Source organism: Hypanus sabinus, chromosome 14, assembly GCF_030144855.1.
Source record: "Hypanus sabinus isolate sHypSab1 chromosome 14, sHypSab1.hap1, whole genome shotgun sequence".
NCBI lineage: Eukaryota > Metazoa > Chordata > Chondrichthyes > Myliobatiformes > Dasyatidae > Hypanus > Hypanus sabinus.
Genome location: NC_082719.1, coordinates 6,561,899 through 6,578,165, shown reverse-complemented (window position 1 = coordinate 6,578,165; position 16,267 = coordinate 6,561,899). Strand labels below are relative to the sequence as shown.

Here is a 16,267-nt window from a genome sequence, read left to right as displayed (position 1 = left end):
TTTAAATTTTATTTTTAGCGGCAGTGGGTATGCTTCTGTGTTCCATTGTACTCCGAGGAAAATGACACCTTAGCTGGAGCCCTGTATTTTTTCCATATTAATGGCCCAGCCCCGTCCCCTGAGGGATTCGATTAGCATGTGAAGGGCCTTTGACACAATGGTCTCAGAAGGACCTTGGAGAAGGATATCGTCTATATAATGTGCAATCGAAATCTCCGGCGGGAATTGGATGTTGTGTAAATCGCAGGAGACAAGGCCATGGCAGATAGTGGGGCTGTGAATGTAGCCTTGGGGCAGGCGATTAAATGTGTATTGTCTGCTATCCCAAGTAAAGGCAAACTGGTCTCGGCTATCTGAGTGCAGGGGAATCGAGAAAAATGCGTTCGCTAAATCAACAACAACGTACCAGGGTTTACGGGGACGGCCTGCGATGTCTTCAATAAGGGTGACATTGTCAGGTACAGTGGCGGCGAGGGGGGGTGCACCCTTGTTCAATTGCCTATAATCAACGGTCATCCGCCAGGAGCCGTTCCTCTTACGGACAGGCCAAATGGGGCTATTGAAAGGCGAGGCAGCGGTTCTAATAATTCCTCCCGTAACAGGGCTTGAATGGAGTCTGCGATTTCTTGGCGCCCCCCCCCCCCCCCGGCACCCTGTACTGACAGTTACAGATGATCTTGGGGGAGTGGGGGGAATAACAATTGGCTCGCACTTAGCTGCCCCGATGACAATAGCGGCTCTTGCGAAGCCGAAGGTGAACTTGCCCCTGTTTGTTTGATTGTCCCTTTAAAACATTGATCCTGAGGATACATTCTGGGGAGGAGGCAATAAGGACTTGTACACGTCTGGGGGAATGGTTGCCTATGGCTGGGCGAAGGATGACCTCCCTAGCGGGAGCCCCCCAATCCCTCTATCTGCATGTCTGTACCCCTCCACAAGGCAGGATTGCCTGGGATAATCAATCGTGTGCTGGGCGCCTGTGTCGACAAGCGCCATCCACCTCTGTGTGTTTCCCTTTCCCCAATGTACTGTGACGGGTATATGTGGCCTCAGGTCCACCTCTGTGTGTTTCCCTTTCCCCAGTGTACTGTGACGGGTATACCTGGCCTCAGGTCCACCTCTGTGTGTTTCCCTTTCCCCAGTGTACTGTGATGGGTATATGTGGCCTCAGGTCCACCTCTGTGTGTTTCCCTTTCCCCAATGTACTGTGACGGGTATATGTGGCCTCAGGTCCACCTCTGTGTGTTTCCCTTTCCCCAGTGTACTGTGACGGGTATATGGGGCCTCAGGTCCACCTCTGTGTGTTTCCCTTTCCCCAGTGTACTGTGACGGGTATATGTGGCCTCAGGTCCACCTCTGTGTGTTTCCCTTTCCCCAGTGTACTGTGATGGGTATATGTGGCCTCAGGTCCCCCTCTGTGTGTTTCCCTTTCCCCAATGTACTGTGATGGGTATATGTGGCCTCAGGTCCACCTCTGTGTGTTTCCCTTTCCCCAATGTACTGTGACGGGTATATGTGGCCTCAGGTCCACCTCTGTGTGTTTCCCTTTCCCCAGTGTACTGTGACGGGTATATGGGGCCTCAGGTCCACCTCTGTGTGTTTCCCTTTCCCCAATGTACTGTGACGGGTATATGGGGCCTCAGGTCCACCTCTGTGTGTTTCCCTTTCCCCAGTGTACTGTGATGGGTATATGTGGCCTCAGGTCCACCTCTGTGTGTTTCCCTTTCCCCAGTGTACTGTGACGGGTATATGTGGCCTCTGGTCCCCCGGGCGGGAAAGGGTGAGAGAGCAAATGTGCCGGGGGCCCTGGCCTTCATCCTATGGGAGGGGGGAAGAGGGCTGTCACGCCGGGGGTGAGGAACTTTGCTGGTGGAGGTGGGACATTTGCTGCCTGACGAGCTGTCTGAATTCTGCTTTGAGGGCCTTCGAGACAGTTTCAGGTAGGGGAGGTACGGAGGGTGGCTCAGTGTGGGCATGGTCTGGCCTGGCGGTCTTTTTGTAACTGGTCTTCCCTCTGTAATGCTCCATCCACAGGGCATATAGGTTGGGGGTGGGGATGCCACCTGTCTGGTTATGATCCACCCCTGCACGCAGCAGGTCCGTATACAGCTGCCTGCGTGTATATCTGAGAGGGATAGTGTCCAGGGCCCTTGTCTCCGTCTTGCGGACCTGTGTAGGTGCCCCCCCCCCCCACCCCCCGCATATATTCTAATCCCTCCAGGAGGGTGATGGCATCCCGTACGGTCCTACCGCTGGCTGGTGCCCTGAGGGGCAGGATTACAGACTTCAGATCGGGGCTTGCGGTAGTGACTAAGTATCCCGCTAGGGCACCGGTCACTCGTGTGTTTTCATGGAAGTTACGGTGGCAGGCACCTTGATAGATGCAGTTAACCAGTGCCCATTCCCTGATAACCCGGGTGCCCTCACTGACCGTACCCCATTGTGGGCGCCCGTGTAGATCCCACTTCAGATGTGTGGGATAGCGAGCTCGTACCGCAGTACATGGGAGATACACGAGGAAATCTGCAGATGCTGGAAATTCAAACAACACACACAAAATGCTGGTGGAACACAGCAGGACGAAGGGTCTCAGCCTGAAACATCGACAGTACTTCTCCCTATAGATGCTGCCTGGCCTGCTGTGTTCCACCTGTAATTTGTGTGTGTTGACATGGGAGATAGCAGGCTTTGCTTCCAGATTAGTTTAATTCCTTCTGTGGTCACTTGAACTACCAAAACATGGAGGAACCATTGTGAACGTCTCCTCCCCTAGTCATATGATTCCAGTTTCCAAAGCAGACGTGAGCTGCCTTCAGGAGGGTGAACCCATGAAAAGCATCTGACCCAGATGGGGTACCAGGCCATGTACTAAAGACATGCTGATCAACTGGCTGTGGGGCTTGCCGAGATCTTTAAACTCTTGCTTTCGCAGTGTGATATACCCACCTGTTTCTAGCAGGTTTTAGCTTTACCGAGAACGTGGTGACCTGTCTCGATGGCTATTGCCTAGTAGCACTTGTATCCATAATGGTGAAGTGTTTTGAGAGATTGGTGGTGAAACATATCAACTCCTGCCTGATAAGTGACTGTTATGATTCTGTTATAGTTATCATTCTATTGATTTGTTGAGTATACCCACAGGGGAGAATCTTAGGGGTTGCATATGGTGATGTTGCATATGTACTTTGTTAACAAATTTTTCTTTGAACTTGTTACTTATGTTTTATAGGATTGCTTTGATATTTGTATTTACTGTGTTTTTTGTTTTTTTTATTGTGTTCTTTATGCTTTTTGTGTTTTTTTTATGCTGCATTGGATCTGGAGCAACAATCCTTTACTCTCGTACTGAAGTATGACAATAAACAATTTTGCATCTTAAATCTTAAACTTTCTCTGACAAGGCTCTAGTGGTCTGCTCCCTCGCTTCCTATAACACAGTGGACAGATTTCATCGGGCTGTGGGCATTTGCTTAACTTAATGTATAATAATATCTCTAAGATATTCTCTTTCCTAATGTAAAGTTGCAAGAAAGTTTGTGAACTCTTCACAATTACCTGTTTTTCTGCGTTAATTACTTTTAAAATGTGGTCTGATTGTCATCTAAGTCACAGTAATAGGCCAACACAATCTGCCTAAACTAATAACAAACATAATTGTATTTTTAATGTCTTTATTGAACACATTGATTAATCATTCACAGTCCAGGCTGGAAAAATATGTGAACCTTTGTATTTAATAACGGGTAGAACAGTAACCTCCACCAAGTGTTTCCAGTAGCTGATGATGAGACAGGCACAATGGTGAGCAGGAATTTTAGACCATTCTTCCATTTAAAAAAAACTGTTTCAGTTTATCAGTATTTCTGGGATACCTTGTATGAACTGCCCTCTTCAGGTCATGCCACAGTATCTCAGTTGGGCTAAGATCTGGACTGACTTGGCCATTCCAAAACACAATTTTTCTTCTTTTTAAACCAGTCTGTTGATTTACTCCAGTTGTTAAGATTGTTGTCTTGTTGCATCATCCAACTTCTACTAAGCTTCATCTGTCCACAGAACATTATCCCAGAAGTATTGTGGATCATCAAATTGGTTTTTTTGCAAACTTGAGATGTGGAGCAGTGCTTTCCTCTGTGGTGTGCTTCCATGAACACTATTCTAGTTCAGTGCTTTTCTTATATTATATTGGACATGTGAACAGAGACTTCAGCAAGTTCTAGAGATTTCTGCAGGTCTTTTGCTGTTGCCCTTGGGTTCTTTTTCACCTCCTTCGGCATTGCACGTTGTGCTCTTGGTGTGATCTTTGCAGGATGGCCACTCCTAGGGAGAGTAGCAACAGTACTGAGTTTCCTCCATTTGTAGACAGTTTTTCTCACTCTGGACGGATGAGGACTTGGGTCTTTAGAAATGTTTTTGTAGCCTTTTCCGGCTTCATGCATCTCTACAGTTCATCTCAGGCCCTCAAGATTGTTTTGATCGAGGCATGGTGCTAACAGAACATAGAAAACTTACAACACAATACAGGTCCTTTGGCCCACAATGCTGTGCCGAATGTACTTATTATCGAAATTACCTAGGGTTACGAATAGCCCTCTATTTTTCTGAGCTCCATGTACCTGTCGAGGAATCTTTTATAAGACCCTATCGTATCCACTTCCGCCACTGTCGTTGGTAGTCCATTCCACGCACTCACCACACTCTGTGGTGGTGTGTTTCTTTTTATATACACACAACAACTTACCCATGACCTCTCCTCTGTACCTACTTCCAAGCACCTTAAAAATTGTGCCCTCTCGTATTAGCCATTTCAGCCCAGGGAGAAAGCAACTGACTATCTATATGATCAATGCCTCTGATCATCTTACACACCTCTATCAGGTCACCTCTTATCCTCAGCCACTCCAAGGAGAAAAGGCCGAGTTCATTCAACCTATTCTCATAAGGCATGCTCCCCAATCTAGGCAACATCCTTGTAAATTTCCTCTGCACACTTTCTATACTTTCCACATGCTCCTGTAGTGAGGTGACCAGAACTGAGCACATTACTCCAAGCGGGGTCTGACCAGGGTCTGATATAGCTGAAACATTACCTCGGCTCGAACTCAATCCCTCGGTTGATGAAGGCCAATGCACTGTATACCTTCTTAACTACACAGTCAACCTGTGCAGCAGCTTTCCTCTGATCCCTCTGATCCTCCACACTGCCAAGAGTCTTACCATTAATACTATATTCTGCCATCATATTTGACCTACCAAAATGAGCTACCTCACACTTATCTGGGTTGAACTCCTTCTGCCACTTCTCAGCCCAGTTTTGCATTCTGTTGATGTCCCGCTGTAACCTCTGATAGCCCTCCACACTCCACAACATCCCCAACCTTTGTGTCATCAGCAAATTTACTAACCCCTCCCTCCACTTCTTCATCCAGATCAATTATAAAAATCACGAAGAGAAAGGGTCCCAGAACAGATCACTGAGGCACTCCACTGTTGACCGACCTCCATGCAGAATATGACCCATCTACAACCCCTCTTTGCCTTCCGTGGGCAAGCCAGTTCTGGATCCACAAAGCAATGTCCCCTTGGATCCCATGCCTTCTTACGTTCTCAAAAAGCCTTGCATGGGGGACCTTATCAAATGCCTTGCTGAAATCCATATACACTGCATCTACTGCTCTATCTTCATCGATCTGTTTAGTCATATCCTCAAAAAAAATTCATTCATGCTTGTAAGGCATGACCTGCCTTTGACTAAGCCATGCTGACTATTCCTAATCATATTATGTCTATCCATATTAACTCTTTACTACTTGACTAGATTTTCAAACGCCTTTGTACACCAGAGTTCCTGTACCTTATCGTCCTTTCCTTTTCCTTGTCTCATTGGAATGTAGCTATGTAGAACACTATGCAAATATCCCCTGAACGTTTGCCACTTTTCTGCCAGACATTTTCCTGAGAACATCTGTTCGCAATTATGCTTCCTAGTTCCTGTCTGATAGCTTCATATTTCCCCTTACTCCAGTTAAACAGATCTTTCTTGAGAAGAGTAGACTCTGTCAGTAACCTGACTTTGTGTGTCTTTCTCCAGAACCCACACCTCCAATCTCATCTCATTGATTGGAACACTTGACTCCAAGTAGCTTTTGTTGAAGTCCTTACCCTGGAGGTTCACATTTTTTAAACGTAGACAGTGATTGTTTAAGTGGTGTACTCATTTTTGATGAGAAGTTCAATTGTTTGTGTGTTAGTACAGGCATATTGTGTTTGTCTATTATTGTGAATTGGATGAAGATCAGACCATATTTTGAGTATTTATTGCACAATACCAAGTAACTGCAAAACTTTTGCACAAACATTTTCTAACAACTGTATATCTCCCGTACCCCTCCATGGTCAATTTCTTCCCTGAATGAATATGAATGTAAATTATGTATTGAGGACAGCACATGTCCCCGGACTTCCCACAAAGACTTTACTTCTGTTCTGCTGAAGGAACCTATTCTTTATGTAGCTACTCTCTGGAATTAGTGTGCTAGTTGTTGCTGTCTTAACTGCTTTAAGATCTCTCGTATTTAAGATTAGCTTCTGCACACCTATTACAATTTGATTTGTAAATGTGTAATGTTCACTTGCTGTGCTGCTTCTAGCTTATCTGATTGCACTATAAGCATTGTAAAACTAAATATATGCCCTTTTTGAGTCCAGCTGGTACAGTATTTGATTTACTCTTGTATTTCCAAATTGTGGAACAGAAACATTAATACCTTTAATCACTTTATTGCGCCTTATCTAGTTTCCATTGCACACAAGAATTCCTGCAGTGGCATGGAAGCCAAAGTAACTTTTTAAATACTGCCAGCTTTATAAACCAAGGTTGCATTTTCTTTACTTAGTACATATTGTCAACTGCAGCATGCCACTTTTGAGTCTTTCTATGTTAACTGCTTTTTCTGTTGAATTATTTGAGTCATTGGAGGCTGAGGAAGAGTAAAATTGTTTATAAACGTATCTGATATGAGAGGAGTATATTAATGATGGATGATATTCAAGCAGAAGAAATAGACCAAAATGTGTAAGGGAGTAAGAGTGTGAAAAGAAATGACCACAAATCAAATTGTTAAATCATCTGAAATATAGCCATATTTACTTTATTGATATTCTATTCAAATCCTTGGGCATGCAGAACTTTCTTAATTGCAATAATATAGAAATTGTTTTGGTTTGATTTCCTTAATGGGCTTTGCTTATCAAGCAAGCCAGTCTTAGTGTTTGTGTTGAATACAAGAAAATAAGGGTGGGTAGACTAGTCAGCTCCTCAAATCTGCTCCACTGTTCTACCCTGGGAAATGTCTCAAGTTGTTCACTCTTTCTATGTCTCTTAACATCTTGTACACATCTGTCAAGTCACCTCTCACCCTTCTCTCCAAAGAGAAAAGCCCTAGCTTACTCAACTTATTCTCATAATACATGCCTTCTAGTCCAGGCAGCATCCTTGTAATTCTCCTCTGCGTACTGTCTAATGATGTCCTTCCTATAATGAGGCAACCGGAATTGAACTCAACACTCCAAATGTGGTCTAACCAGTTTAATAAAGCCACAGCATTACCTTGTGGCTCTTGAACTCCTTTCACTAACTAAATGAAAACCAATGTCTTTTTAACCATTCTTATCACTTTGTGCTGCAACTTTGATGGATCTATTGACTTGAATCCCAAGATCCTTTTTGTTAAGAATCCTGCCATTAACCCTGAATTCAGCCTTCGAGTTTGACCTTCCAAGATTCCGCAGCTTTCCATACTGAACTCAATCACCCACTTCTCAGCCTAGCTCTGCATCCTGTCAGTGTCCTGTTATAACCTCCAACCCCTTTCTACAGAATCCCACGATACCACCAACCTCCATTTCATCTACAAACTTACTAACCCACCCTTCCTCATCCAAATTTTTTTTTAAATCACTTAAAAACATGGTCCCTGAACAGATCCCTGTGGAGTACCAGTATTCACCAACCTCCAGACTAAATATGCTCCATCTTACTACCACCCTCTGCCTTCTGTAGGCAAGCCAGTTTTGAATCCAGTCAGCCAACTATCCTTGGAACCCATACTTTCTAAATGAGGCTACGATGGGAAATCTTGGCAAAAATCCATATGCTCTGCATCCACTTGTATTGCTTTCACCAATCTTTTGTTACTTAAAAGAATTCAAACAGTCTCATGACACATGACTTGACCATCACAAAGCTATGTTGACTGTCCCTAATCAGACTATGCCTCTCTAAATGTTCCTTAATACTGTTTCTAAGAATTCTCTCCAATAGTTTGCTCACCATTGACATAACACTACTGGTCTATAATTCCTAGGTTCAAAGTTTGAAGTAAATATATTATCAAATTTCAAATACTGTATGTCACCATATACATCTGTGAGATTCACTGTCTTGTGGACATTCTCAATAAATCTGTAGAATAATAACCATAATCGTATTAGTGAAAAACTGCACCTTGTGGTTCAAACAGTGTATAAAAGACAACAAACTGTGCAAATACTAAAACAAATAATAAGCAATCAATACTGAGTACATGACATGGAGAGTTTTTGAAATGTGTCCATAGGTTGGTTGAACACTTCAGTAATGGGGCAAGTGTAGTTGAGTCAAGTTAGCCCCACTAGTTCAAGAGCCTGATGGCTGAGGGGTATTAACTACTCAGCCTACAGATGTGAACCCTCAGGCTCCTGTACTACCACCTCACTGTTGCTGTCAAGAAAGCAAGATCTGGGTGTTAGGGGTCCCTGATGATGTATGTTTCCTCCCTCAGTAATGGTCCACATAGATGTGTTTAGTGGTGGGGAAGGCTTTACCCGTGATGAACTGGGCCACATCTGCTACTTGTAGGATGTTCTGTTCAAGGACATTGGTGTTCTCATACCAGGCTGTGATGTTCTTCACCATACATCTATAGAAGCTTGACAAAGTTTTAAATGTCATGCTGAATCTTTGTAAACTCCTAAGGAATTAAAGGCACTGACTTGCTTTCTTTATAGTGTCACTGTGCTGGGCACAGGATAGGTCTTCCAAAATTACGCTGGGGAATTTATAGTTGCTGACCCTCTCCATCTGTGATCCTCCAATGAGGACTGGCCTATGGCCCCTCTGGTTTCCTCCTTTTGAAATCAATAATCACCTGTTTAGTCTTGCTGAGATTGAGTGCGAGGTTTTTATTATGACACCACTCAGCTAGATTTTCAATCCTATATGCTGATTTGTCACCACCTTTTATTATCCTGAATTATTTAAATGTAGGAGCTTCTTGATCAGTACAGTTCTCTCATTCTAGAAATTTGTCTAGTAAATCTCTTAAAACGTCCTCCAAAGCTACCATTATCATTCATGTTGGAGAGCCAACACTTCAGTTTGCATGTCAATGCCCTGTATAATTGTAACAAAACTTCCCTTTTTGTGAACACTAACCCCTTAGCAATAAAATCTAACAGTGTTTGCCTTCTTACTTACTGCACTTGCCTGCTACTTTTTCTTACTCATGGATGAGAGCTTGGATCTCCTGGTGCTTATTTGCAATTTTTTTAAAAAGTTCGATAATCTTTTAATTCCTCTTACAAAAGCGCACAACCTAGCTTTTTCACACACAATGCTATTTGCCCAGTTTTTACCCACTCTCTCAATCTATTATATCTTGTTGCAGAGTCATGATATTATTATTTACCCTTCCACTTGTATTGTGTAGCTTGGCAGTCTTTTGTATCTGGAAGCATTGTAAATATGAAATGAAGGAAGTGGTGATAACTGAGCATTTTTTAATAGAAGTAAGCCATATACTGCTTATCTGTCCTTGTGTTTATAATTTATTATTTTTGTATACTTTTTGCTTTTGATCAGTGTGTAATGTGGTTAAGCATGAAGTTGGTCTCATTGTGTAACATGCTTGACAACAAATACAGTTCTCATAATTGTCTAAGTGACTCGTACAAAGCCTGTTAATTTGGGGAAAATTTATAATGAAAAAGGCCAACCTATAAAGAATGAGTTGACTTACTGTCTTTCTGTATTCTGCTTACTGATAGTTTTAGTTTAGTAACTTGCACTTTTTTTTTTGCAGGTTGAAAATATTTTGCTAAATAATGATGGAAATTTTGTCCTGTGTGATTTTGGAAGTGCAACTCATAAAATCCTCAATCCTCAAGTACATGGTGTCAGTTCCGTAGAGGATGAAATCAAAAAGTAAGTTCTGTTTCATTAAGTCCTTTAAAACTTCTGGATTTCAGACCATTCTGAAGGCTGCCATGGCATTTCATGTTGCTGTCACACTTAAAATCTTATGGATTTGTGCCAATCAGCTGTTAGCTTCAGATTTGTTGAATGACATTAGCCAGCATCAGAATTACCTGTGTCAGAATTGATCAGATGGCAATAAGGTAAATGATTAAAAGTAATGAATTTTATTTAATACTTACAATTTCTAAGTGAATTTTTCTAATAATCTGATAGTAATGCGTGGCAGTTCTAATAGTTTTTAAATATCTGGTCAGAGATAATTAATAGCTATTAAATTCCCTGACAGCTTTGCAACCAAACTTTACTTCCAGATATTGCTTCTGTAAGTCTTTGGATGTGGTGGGCTTGCCTCTGAGACCCCACTGCATCATGTCAGATATTTCCAGGAATGGAGGGCCAAGCAAGGTTATGTGTGTATTCACATCTAGTATGAGGAGAGATGGTGAGTCTGAATAAGTGGGCAGGATCTAGTACAATTTGGCTTTTTTCCTCTTGTTAACTGGCTTCTACGTTTCTTATTTTTAATAATTTTTCTTTTGTGCATAAACCTTTACATACTTTCCAAAGCTTAGACCCTTTCCATAACAATTACCGTTATGCTATTAACAAATTTATAGTTTTGGATATGATGGCTCTTGACATTGTATTTTGGCTTGATTGTGTGTCAGGAATTAACTTTATTAATGTTGAAGTCTGACCTGTGCAGATATGCGATTTTGCTGTCCGAAATTAATGATAGTTGAGGGTATGGGTAGAAATTAATTACAGTAGTTTCCAAAGCATACAGCTATACATACTTGGTCTTGTTTACAGCATGATGATTGGTGTCATATGCAAATGCATTATTGCTGCACATAGAAACATTATGTTTGGTGCATTAACACTGCTGGAAATACCTTGCATGGGTTGAAAATGTATGCATTTTATTTCCTTTGGTACCTGAATTATGTTGGTCATAATATATCAAAGTCTGAAAAATAGTTTGCAGGACACTGGAAACTGGTCATCAAGCCATCAGTTGATTGGATGGAGAGAGCAGAAGACCATTCAGTTTGACTTTTTCTTGATAGATTAGGAAAAATGAGTTCTCTATTTCACATTTTAGTTTTTAAGCTATGATAATCTGCAGCATAACATATTTGGGTATAGGAAAAATAAAACTTTGTGAAACAGGTGCCACTTTTGAATAGATTTAGCAAGATTTTAAAATGATGTACAGTTGGCCCTCCTTATCCGCAAGGGATTGGTTCCGGGACCCCTCGCAGATACCAAAAAAAGTGGATGCTCAAGTCCCTTATTCAGCCTAGCTTAATGCAGTGGACCTTAGGACCCAGCGGAATCCCAGACCTTATTTTACCTGTCTTAGTGCGGTGAACATTAGGACCCGGTGGTGGAGCTCTGAATCCGCAGTGTTTCTGTTCACAAAAATAATCACGATCACGATTGAAAATAAAGTGGAAATAATAAACCGATTGGAAAGAGGTGAAATGCCATTGGTCATTGTAAAAGCTATGTCAATCAACGATCGGAACAATTTTAAAGGATAAAGTGAGAAAGGCCCTGCCCGGATGAAAGCTACAATTATTACTAAGTAACGCATTGGTTTAATTATTGGGTTTTGGGTTTTTGATCCTCCACATCAACCTGGCACGGATGGAGAGCGCGCTCAATAGCGGTCTGACACTTGATTGAACTCGGGAACTTCTGTTCCCAAGCCAGCACTGAAACACACGTTCTTAAATGGTTTATATGCATAGAAATGTAAAATTTATACTATATACTACAAATGTTTGACTAATTGACGCTGATTAATACTGGATGTACCTATTCTGACTTACTTAGTAAGAGAACTTCCAATTTTTTCGATCCTGATCCACGATAACCCACGCACATCCTCCCGTATACTTTAAATCATCTCTAGATTACTTATAATACCTAATACAATGTAAATGCTATGTAAAATAGTTGTTATACTGCATTGTTTAGGGAATAATGACAAGAAAAAAAAAGTCTGTACATGCTCGAACAACGCTGGAAGAGCACTTCCGGGTTTTCCTGATCCGCGGTTGGTTGAGTTTGTGGATGCGGAACTCGCGGTTAAGGAAGGCCAACTGTATTCAATTTTTGAACTGTCTTTTTAGTTTCTAGCAAGTTTTATTAAGTATAGGATTTAAAAATAACATTTTGTTTTAAAAGCAATAATCCATGATTCATAATCCTTAATTTCTCATACTTAATTTATTTTGTGAAAAATTTACTAGTTTTGCGGTTTATTTTAATTAAACTACATATAGTTTGGTTTTTGCTGATGCCATTTGTTCAGCGTGCCAATGTGAATGCAAGTGTGAACTGCTATATTGGAAGTGCAAAGGAACAGGATTTCACAAAAGTAAATATTTGTAATTTATTTTTTAGATATACAACGTTATCTTATAGAGCTCCTGAAATGATTAATCTTTATGGTGGGAATGCAATCACAACAAAGGCTGATATATGGGTGAGCAAAAACATGGAATCTGCTGGAGTATTGTGTGCAATACCACTGTCTGGGAGGGGACTTCAACTATTGTGTGTAAAATTGCATGGGTGTTTATATAGATAACTGTCGCCCTCCAGTGGCACCATATTTTGTCATTCTGAAATTTTCTACAATGAGCATAGAACAAATACAGCAAAGAAATGAATAATGCTAGTGACAACTCATCTCTTACGCCTGCATGTGATCAATATCCCTTCATTCTCTGCATATTCATGTCCCTGTATCCTATCACCACCACCCCTGATCATGCATTCCATGCACTCACCACTGTGTAAAATTAAAAACATGCTCTGCACATCTTTAAACTTCTCTCAGCTTAAATTATGCTCCCTCGTGTTAGACGTTTGAACCTGAGGGAAAGATATCGGCTGTCTATCTCTGCCTTTTATATTTTTTTATGCTTGTATCAGATTTTCCTCCTCCTGACTTTGTTGCTCCAGGGAAGAAAGGCCAATTTGCTATTTATAGCACTTACTCTCTAATGCAGGCAGCATCCTAGTGAATTTCTTCACACCCTCTCCATAGCCTCCACATTGTTCCTTTTATGCAGTGGGCAGAATTGGGTAGAATTATAATACTCCAGAGTGTTATAAAGTTGTAATATAACTTTCTTGCTCTTAAACTCATTGATTTAACTAATAAAGCCATACATGCTACTTCCTGCCCTTAACCCCCATCCCCAATCACTCTGTGCAGCTATACTCGAGAAGCTGTGGGCTTGAAAACTTAGATTCCTGTTCATCAGTGATGTTAAGAATCTTCTCGTTAATGGTGTACTTTCTCTTGTCATTTGATCTCCAAAAGTGCAGCACCTCGCCTTGCTCAGATTAAACAACATCTGCCATTTTTTTGGCCCACATCTGCAGCTGATCCTTATTTCACCATCACCTTTCGCATTCTTCTACATTATTCACATTGCCACAAATCCTTCTGTATTATGCAAATTTACTAATCCACCCACCCATCCATGTTTTTATCCAAGTCATGTGTATCTGTATAATAACAGCTGTTCCAATACAGATTCCAGCGGACATTATTAGTCATGAACCTCGAGTCTGAATAAGACCCATCAGTTACTAAACTGAGTTTTCTATGGACATGCAGCTTGATCTTCTGGATGAGCTTACCATAAGAGACCTTGTTGACTGCCTTGTGAAAATGAATGTAAACAGCTCTCCTTTCACTGGTCATCTTTGTCCATAGAAAATCTCACATCTTTCACCATTTTATTTGGGTATTCCTCTGGTAGCTTTACCAATTGGATGGCAAAGTGGAAAGGCTACTGTCATTATCTTCAACAGATAAATCAATTTGAGGGAAGCATTCAGTACAGTCCTCCAAATAATAGCCAGGAAACTGAGACACCATTCTGCCTGTTTTTTTAGTCATTGTTTCTCTTCCTAGGGATTGAAGCATATGTTGAATATTCAGTCATTAGTTAATATGCAGTCAGTAACGCCTATTCCTGTAAATAACCTGTGAGATAAGACTGAAAGCCTGACCAATCGAGCTTTCTGGATTTGGGTCTTTCATTAGTCTAAGTTCAGCACAGTTAAACTTCCCACCATTCAAGGTTGTTCAGAACTATGCCTTGATAGCATTGTTTCTATTGGGCAGTTATAAATTTTATCAAATGTGCAATCAAATTAACAAATAAGAGATATTCAAACACTTAGGTTGTTGTAGTTGGTCATTGCAATGTAAAATGTTTTTTTCCTCGCAGACATGCATTGCTAACTAATCTTAGTGGCTTTTATTTTTTTTTATTTTTATTATTACTTGTGGCATTTGAATATTTTAACTGTTAATGATGAATTCTATTTTAATATACAAGTTTGTTCACTGTCGAATATGCTGGTTTTAAAAATAATGATGTAACATTTTCTCTATTAAGGCACTTGGATGCTTACTCTACAAACTTTGTTTCTTCACTCTACCCTTTGGAGAAAGTCAGGTTGCAATCTGTGATGGGAATTTTACAGTGCCAGACACCTCTAAGTACTCTCAGAAATTGCACAGTTTAATACGTATGTACAGTGATTCAAAATCAGTGCTTTTTTATTCCTAATTTTCAGTGAAAATGTTGTAGCTGGTGTTATTTCCAGAAATACAACTGCAGATGCTGTGGATCAAAGAATACGTATACAACGCTGGAAGAACTCAGCAGGTCAGGCAGCATCTGTGAGAAAAGAGTAGCCAACATTTCAGGCTGAGACCCTTCATCAGGAGTGGTGGGAGGGGGAAAGAGGACCGAAGCCCAGTAATAGAGATAGGGGAGGGGGTAGGGCCTTGAGGCGCCAGGTGGAAAACCAATCAGAGGAAAGATAAAGGGGGGAGGGGGAGGGGATAAGCTTGAAAGAAATGTAGAGATAAAGAAGCAGAAAGTTGAAAGGAGAGAGAGGCAGAGAGGGACCTGGGATAGGGGAAGGGGGAGGGATTTAACAGAAATTGGAGAATTCAGTGTTCATAACACCAGACTGGAGGCTACCAAGACGGTAGATGAGGTATTGCTTGCAGTGCAAATGCTACACCTGTCTCCACACCTCCCCCCTTACCACCATTCTGGGCCCCAGACAGTCCTTCCAGGTGAGGCAACACTTCACCTGCAAGTCTGCTAGAGTTGTCTATTGCATCCAGTGCTCCCGGTGCGGCCTCCTCTACATCGGCGAGACCTGACGCAGGTTGGGGGACCGCTTTGTCAAGCACCTATGCTCCTTCCGTCATACTAGACAGGACCTCCCAGTTGCCACCCACTTCAACTCTGCCTCTCATTCCCATTTAGATATGCCCATACATGGCCTCCTCTACTGCCATGATGAGACCAAACTCAGGTTGGAGGAGCAACACCTCATCTACCATCTGGGTAGCCTCCAGCCTGGTGGTATGAACATTGAATTCTCCAATTTCTGGTAATTCCTTCCCCCTATCCCAGGTCTCTCTCTGTGTCTCTCCCCTTTCAATTCTCTGATTCTTTATCTCTACAGTTCTTTCATGCTTATCCCCTCCCCCTCCCCCCTTTATCTTTCCTCTGATTGATTTTCCACCTGGCGCCTCTAGGCCCTACCCACTCCCCAATCTCTATTACTGGACTTTGGCCCTCTCTTCCCCCCCCCAGTCCTGATGAAGGGTCTCGGCCCAAAACGTTGGCTACTCTTTTCTTACGGATGCTGCCTGACCTGCTGAGTTTTTCCAGCGTTGTGTACGTATTCGTTATTTCCAGAAGTGTCTTAACATTTAGATTTTAATTTTGTTTTTATAATCCTATGTTTTGACATGTGGGGAGATTGTTAGGAGTCAGCTTAAGGAATTTTCTTCAAAAGATTGCCGTCCAGATCTTGGAAGGAAATATTCTGTTTAAAAGTTAAAATAACACCTGACACATTGCTACTTTCCAAAAGCTCCCTATAAATATTCCAGATCATATTCAAAAT

At 41.7% G+C, this 16,267-nt stretch overlaps 1 protein-coding gene across 2 annotated transcripts in view; it reads left to right on the top strand.

Annotated features, from left to right (window-relative positions):
* Nucleotides 1-16,267, top strand: part of bmp2k (BMP2 inducible kinase) — an 87,497-nt gene that overhangs the window by 38,771 nt on the left and 32,459 nt on the right. For both annotated transcript variants that reach the window (XM_059988718.1, XM_059988719.1), the window contains exons 5-7: nt 10,122-10,243; nt 12,713-12,794; nt 14,731-14,863. In XM_059988718.1, coding sequence (XP_059844701.1) covers nt 10,122-10,243; nt 12,713-12,794; nt 14,731-14,863 — 337 coding nt within the window. The remainder of the gene's footprint in view (nt 1-10,121; nt 10,244-12,712; nt 12,795-14,730; nt 14,864-16,267) is intronic.